The 7,500-nt window shown below is 38.8% G+C and overlaps 1 protein-coding gene and 1 pseudogene across 6 annotated transcripts in view; both read right to left on the bottom strand.

Moving 5' to 3' along the window:
• Positions 1-7,500, bottom strand: part of LOC110053986 (transcriptional repressor NF-X1-like) — a 217,835-nt gene that overhangs the window by 114,069 nt on the left and 96,266 nt on the right. For all 5 annotated transcript variants that reach the window (XM_089284973.1, XM_089284975.1, XM_089284971.1 and 2 more), the window contains one exon: positions 4,049-4,177. In XM_089284973.1, the coding sequence (XP_089141099.1) occupies positions 4,049-4,177 (129 nt within the window). The remainder of the gene's footprint in view (positions 1-4,048; positions 4,178-7,500) is intronic.
• LOC149115509 (uncharacterized) overlaps positions 6,157-7,500 on the bottom strand; it is a 15,584-nt pseudogene continuing 14,240 nt past the window's right edge. Inside the window, exon 4 of the transcript XR_016205824.1 lies at positions 6,157-7,500. This exon is cut by the window's right edge and continues 4,951 nt beyond it. The product of XR_016205824.1 is annotated as an uncharacterized LOC149115509 (transcript).

Raw genomic sequence — 7,500 nt, forward strand, 5'->3', positions numbered from 1 at the left:
TGTGTTACAAGTAAATTGTACATTCACTACTCACCATATAACCATCTTAGTCTTAGAACCTGTGCGAGCATCACATTCAAATATAACCATTATACATTTTCACATGGGCACCTTAGCTTGTGCAATCTCTATATCAATTTCATTACAGTATGTTTTAGTTGAGTGGTGCCATTAACCACTAGAATCAAGCATGCACTTATTGTTACGCACGTCCTTGCAATTGCCAAAATTAGATTTATGAGCACGAAAACTTGAAGCTTTCAGCGGACTTTATCTCAAGAGAGACCTACAGATGTGTTGAAAGACTTCTGGAATTGGAACAGTCAGTAGGTCATCTCCATTACACCATTACACATTCAAGGATTTGAGATGCAAATGTACTTCACACTAGGACCTATTCACCCCAGAATTTGCAGACACACCCAAAGCAGGAAAGTATTTGAGAACAATTGCACAAATAACCCATCAATATGGCTAATTTGAAGTCAATATTTGTACCAAATCCACCTGTGTTTTTGTGGGTATTTCCAGCTCAATTTGTTCCAATCCTCGAATCTGGGTATCATTGAAAATATTGTTTCTTTCTGTACAACTTGAGTATAAGTGATACCAATTTTGGTGAAGGGTGATGACGTTAGAAGTGGAAAAAAGGCGGATGCCGGTTACGGCCTGTTATGGCTGGGACAGGCACCAGAGGCTTAAAGAGTGTTATAAGAGTTTTTACTTCATCTGTAAAGTCTCTGAAGCTTGTACCTAATGCCTTAGCTTAATTTGTCACTCCACCTACGGGAAATATTCATGTAATGTACAAAGTGAAACAGTAGAGCCTATGAACATTTGTACTATTATTATAGGATATAATTTAACTAACTACCAAAGAAGGACATTTCAACGGCATGCTTTGCGTGTCTAATTAAACCATATTATCAAGACATCTGTCATGTGACCTTATCATTCCCACATAACGTTTTCTACATTCATTGTGTCTACTCCAATGTTAAATTTGAGTACCCCTTTTGCTGTACAGCTTCTTTAAACCTAATAACCAGCTTTGAACACAATTTTTCCATTTGAAATGCGATCAAGATGAATTGTGCTGTTCCTCTGCTCCAGCGAAATCATGGATACCTTGGAAGATAAAAACTCTCCAGTTGTATGTTGAGTGAAAGCAAATTGTTTCTTTTAGGTTACTACTGGTGCCCTTTTAGCTCCAGTGACCTTCCTTATGTGGAAGTGAGATGACTGTATTAACTTGCAAGGGAATTCTCTAAATGTTTGCAAATGTGAGAGCCCCTTACAAAAATCTATTTTAACATGAAATCAAAATGGCTCTTCCTTAAATACTGGAGACCTAAGGAGACCTAAGGGTCTGAATATCAGTTGATGACTAAACTTTGCATACTGGTTACTTTCATCCAAATGTCTACTAGGAATTGTGTGAAATCCTAAGACAACCACTCAACTTGACTTCACAGCAACAGAACGAAATGCTTGCGGCTTTGTCTCACAAACAATGTACCTCTCGATTAAGCCAAAACAGTGCACAAATATGTTAGTTTCCTGAAATTAAAAAATGAGTTGTGAAAAGAAGTTCTTTGAGCAGATACCTCAATCAAAGGCCCCGGCCTGGGCTGCCTTGCATCACTTGTTTAATGTGAACCGATCCACTGCCAAACCAAACAAGCGTAATGCAAGCATAATGCTAGATGAAGTGGACGGAATACATTTTCACTTCTGTTAATTTTATGCATAAAATTTGATCTGCCTCAATCTTTATTTTGTACTCTATACCTGTTTCCTTACTCTTGGAAAGTGCACATTATATGATAGTTTTTGTTCCCTAGATTTTCCTTATGTTATGGCTGCATTTAGTTTTTTGGGACTGCAGTATTTACAATCCTAAAACGGATTGTCACACAGTTTGAGTTCTATGTTGTTTACGCAGCTCTGTGTTTAGGACAATTTTAAGCTTAAATCTGTTGTTTGTTGCTTTATTTCATGAAATGAAATGATACTGATATCAGAGGAATCAAACACCAGTCAGCGAGACTAAGTTCCTAGCAATTTGCGTATAGTTTAAACTACGCTCCTATGCTAGCCTGTACACAGGCTACTCTCACGGCAAAAATAAAATGAAAACTGTGTAAACAGAATTCAAGTGTTACACCTCTGGTATCATTACAAATCCAATTTGATCTGGTCTGATGCTCTGATCTGACCCATAGTGGTATATATACAGTGAGATATTGATCATAGACCTAACAATTAATTTAATTTTGAGAGTCATACACCTGCTTGCTTATTCGCAAAAAAATGCGCTTTAGAAGTTAGTTTTTGATTCACTCATTGTCATCCTTAGATTTTTCTGCGTGACTGAAACCTGTCACTTCAATGTTTTAAGCCTGTCATTTGTTGTCAAATTTGATTTAAACACAGTTTCCTGAAAAAAGAAAAATAGATAAATAAGGTGTCTTGAATCTGTACAGTGTGGTTGAAACATCGCCAAACGCCACCGATGGTTGTCAATTCATTGTCGGTTTTGTACCTGTCTTTCGTAGCCAAAATTGATTAACCTGCAAGTTGCCTGAACCATATCCATCTACCTATCTATCTACCGCCCTTCACAAGAAAATTACATTAGAAACACAAAGAATGGTTACACAGGAATGTCTTACACAGGAATGTACTGAACTCACAACATAACTTTGTACCCAAGTGACTTTGGTCACGTGCACATTAGGCAAAAAAGGACAAAAATGGTGGGAGAGTCGATAAGAGAAGGCCAAACAGGAGAAACTAGCTCAGCGTACAATGCATGCCAGTGAAATCTCCTCCCTTCTTACTACCTGGGACAGTGAGATATTCACATTCCTAGATACAATACAGTTACAGTTGTACTTGTAGAAAGCATTTATTACATTATTTAGGCCAAAATTACAGGGCAAACTATCACTGGCAGACAGATGAGCAAAATCACTGGTCATTTACAAAAACACTATGTTTAACAAAATATAAAGTTATAGTTAGGTGCCAGCTGCAAGAGCTTTGCCTTTTGTAATTTGGCATTTGATTAGTTATTATTTTTTATAGTTTATAAGTTGTAATTTTCTAATTTTATCATATTATCGATTTTTACATAACGCTTTGCATATATTTTACCCATGTCACATAAAACCCTCTGCTTATCAAAGTTCTATATCTTTGTTACAGTTTTTCATTATCTAGTATTAATTAGTGTCCTTACATACATGTAAGTATGAGATTGTTTTTCTAAACTATAAGGTTTTAACACATATATAGTTTCATCGTCACCATCTGTTTCGCAAATAGTTATAAGTATGCACTGCAGTCATAGAGAAATTATTTATTTCCTTGTGTTCAAAACGCACTCATACGAGGTGCAAAAAGAACAAGAAAAAGATCAGGGAAATGCTACTGTTTAAAGGAGAAGGTCACTCCAAAAAGCTTACATTCAGCTTTTTGACTTACTGAAGTTTTAGCCTCTGAAGTGCCTGCTATCCTGAAGAAATTTGTCGCAAAAGAAGCGACTTCAGAGGCCGCCATTTTGAAACTGTACTTGGAACCAGGCCATGTTTATGTGACATCGTTCCATCTGACTCGAAATTGGTGGCAAGGAGAAAAAACTGCAACTGACTTTGTATCCTTCACAAGGTCAGCAAATGTATTTTTTCCAAGCGATTATCCACTTCAATATCTTCACTACTATCAGTTTTGGAGTTTGGAGCATGTTTGGCTCAAAATAATATGGCTCAAGAACAGCTACAACCCAAGTGGTAGTTAAAAGGGATGTAATGACATCATGAAAACGTGGCCTGGTAGTTGAGTACTGTTCAAAATGGTGGCAACAATGTTGAATTTTGGGCTTCTTTAGAGACAAATTTCATAAGGAAAGCCTGCACTTTAGAGGCTGAAACTTCTGTGAGTGGCTAAACTTAATGCAATGTCTTTGTTAGCATGGACAAAAAATATCCATTTTTTGGAGTGTCCTTCTCCTTTAAAGGTTGTGCATACCCATAAAATAACTTACCCTGACTTTACATGATGATGCAGGGCATTCCTTGTTAGGATGACAGGGGGCTGCACATGGGTGGCCACACTCCTTGCGTGGAAGTTCACATTGTTGTACGCAAGATTCATTGTCACCTAGACATGGTAGCTGAATGAATAAGAACATACCAAGGTAAAAAGATACAGAATGGTGTCCTGGAATGGAATTAATAAATAATTATACACTTCTATGGTTTTCCATTTTTATAAGCTATGAGTTGCTTATTCCCAATGTTTAACATGCATTCTACAGTACAGCCCTCAGATCAGCTGCTACACCAGTGGCGACCCCTAAAGCCAAAAATGCCACCGTAAATTCTGCTACTAAAGTTTACAAGATGTACTTATACTCATGTATAAAGTAAAGGATGAGATGGCACCTAGTAATATCTGTGACCTGTTCCAAAGAAGCAATAAGAGATACAACTTGGGAAATTCAGATTCTGAATTAAGACGTTTTAAAACAGTTAAATTTGAGAGGTATCTACAAGTGCCTGATCAGGGTAGTTACAATGTCAATCAGAAAGTTCTCCACCATACTCTTAATTAGTCATGTCTGAACTTCAAACAGTCATCAAAAAGGTTGAAGTGGTTCTCAATGATAGTCCAATTACATTGGTCTACCATGATGTGAATGATCTAGAACCCTTGACACCCTCCATATTGCTTTAAGGCTTTGATGTGGCTGCTCTGCCACACCCTGTTGTTGATCCAGTGGAGTTGGAGGATGAAGACTTCAATGAATGCAATCATCTCACCAAGGTTATGCTTGTTGCTGTCTCACCACTTTATTCAAGGTGTCAAGACTGAATACCTTGCCTCACTGCAAGAGCACCATGTATATGAGTCAAAGAAACCAGCTTTTCAAGAGGGGATCATCAATATCAGAAATGTTGTACTGATACATGATGACAACATCACAAAGTTCATGGAAGTTGGGAATTGTAAGAAAGGTTTTTCATGACTGTCAGGACTAAGTCAGAGCTACAGATAATGAAATAAGCTCTGGTGTCACTAACCACTCAATCTGCCTTTTATACCCCTTGGAAATCACACCAGCAGATCTAAAGAAACCTTACACAGGAACTGAACAACAGATTCCATGGGCAGAAATGCTCACAAGAAGCAAACAAATTGCTGCTTGCCCCCAGTATGTGAAACTACTTACCAACCTTTAAGCCTGGAATTAGGCCGAACTGCGTTTTACCATACAGCCCATGCATAGATTCATCGAAACACATTAGAGGGATTGCCATGTTCTAACTTGTTGTGCTTGCTGTTTCAGACATCAATTAAGTTTTGCTGTTACTTGTTAATACTCACAAATTCTGCATGGTGATTATTTAGACATTAAAATTGATTCCACAGCCCAAGCCTCCAGACATTTAGAATTTTTTTACCATTGGTGTGATCAACTGTGCTTCGTTGTTCTGAGACATATAAGTGGCTTGAGAGACATCTGACTTTACAAACAAGGTTTAATTATCTGTACATCAACATTATAAATTCTCTTCACTTCGACTACATTGTAATTTGCTGCAAATACAACAGTTCTCTGGTTAAATAGCAGTGTGCAAGGTAATCCTAAGTCTAAGAAATCAAATACTTACACAATTATGGACCCACAAGGTACGTGTTAATACAACCACTTGGACAGGAGCTGGCTTTCAACAGATTCAACATGGCAGGCCTTATTTCATACCAAGCTAATGGCTGCTGAGCACTTAAGTCGCAGGGTTACAAGGGTTTTTGGGAACATACTCAAAGATTACCAAGGGGGCCATAGCAAAATATAACAACATTCTATGACAGATTCAACATGGCAGGTCCTATTTCGTACCAAGCTAATGGCTCCTGAGCACTTATGGGAGCTGTTGCAGGGTTGCAGGGTTGCAGGGTTGCAAGGGTTTGTAGGAGTGTACTCAAAGATTACCAAAAGGGCCATAGAAAAATATAACAACATTCTGCCCCCCATAGACTCCTGGGCTTACAAGTTCATATGTAAAACAACATTTTATTAGATTCTAAATGTCCTTAACTTGCAAGCATGTTTAATATCGACTCTACTACTCTTTTTGTTGTCCTCTCTTTCCAACAGGCACAGCTTGGTCACTGGTTGCTTGAATGTAGTCCCCTTTGCCCATACTTCTGCACTCCACCTCAAGGCCGTTTGCTCCTGTAAACGTGTTCTCAACTCAGCCCAGAACCCAATGATTCCTGGTCACCTTGTCATCTGCAATCAGCACAACATCTCCAATTTCAAGGTTCCTGTGTTCTGTGTTCATGTTGCCACTTAGGTCTCTCCTGCAGCGATGGTATATAATCCTTTAACAAAGGTTTCCAGTAGTGGTTGGCTAATAGCTGAACCTGTCACCACCTTTTTCAGCTAAACTTATCCCTTTCATAAACCAAGTCTGGTAAAATGTTCAATGAGGGGGCACATTCAGGAAATGACTTAGTGATGACACTTCATTTTCATCAGGGCTTAAGGGGTTTGGTGTCAGTGGCCTGGAGTTTGCATTCTGTTCAGCTTCTGTAAACACCGTGGACAGGACCTCCTCATTCATTTGGCCATTTCCAAGAATAGCCTTCAGGCCTGTCTTGATAGCTTGGACAAGCCTCTCCTACACTCCTGAGATGCACCTGGGGGATGAAAAACACACTTACACCCTCTCTGCACAGCCTCTCTTTCCAGCTTGCTGTGGTCCATCTTCTTCACTGAGCGCTGTATTTCTTCATTAGCCCCAACAAAGTTGGTCCCATTGTTGGAACGGATCTCCTTAACAGTTCAGGAATCGTATCAGAACATGAACTTGTTGGTTTCAAGAGACTTTACCAATTCGAGGTGAAAATCTCTGGAATACATACAAACAAAGATCGCTCCTCAACGTTTCTCAATCACTAGCCCTCTCCCTCGCTTCACAGTGAACAGTCCAAAATAATTCATGATGCAAAAGGTAAAAGGCAACTCACAAGGATTTTTAACCGTACTTTGAGTACCATTTGTTGATTTATCTTGAGTGCCATCTACTTCTTCCAGTGGATGCATGATCTTATGATTTTCTTGATTGCTACTCTAGTCGTGACAATCCAGAACTGCTCCCTAACCAGTGACAGCACCTGTTTGAATCCACAATGTCCACTGACCTCATGGATATTTTGTATCAGGATGGCACTAATTTGGTGTTTTTGTGGCAGTATCACCGGTTTTGTTGCATCAGTGGAAATCTAGGCCAGTGATATCCTTCTGCCTACATCCATGACTTCATGTCCCATTATGATTGGTTTGAGCTTGATTATTTTGCTGGAAGCTTTCACTTGCTTTCCTTCTTACAGGCTTTCACTTCTGTAGGGAAACTACTCTTCTGGACAACTACACAATCTTTCAACTTTTCTTTTCAGAATATTTCCTTTTCCGAAGGGTTCAACCTT

This window comes from Orbicella faveolata, unplaced genomic scaffold (genome assembly GCF_042242905.1).
Source record: "Orbicella faveolata isolate gen_17 unplaced genomic scaffold, um_ofav_v1 contig_13, whole genome shotgun sequence".
Taxonomy (NCBI): Eukaryota; Metazoa; Cnidaria; class Anthozoa; order Scleractinia; family Merulinidae; genus Orbicella; species Orbicella faveolata.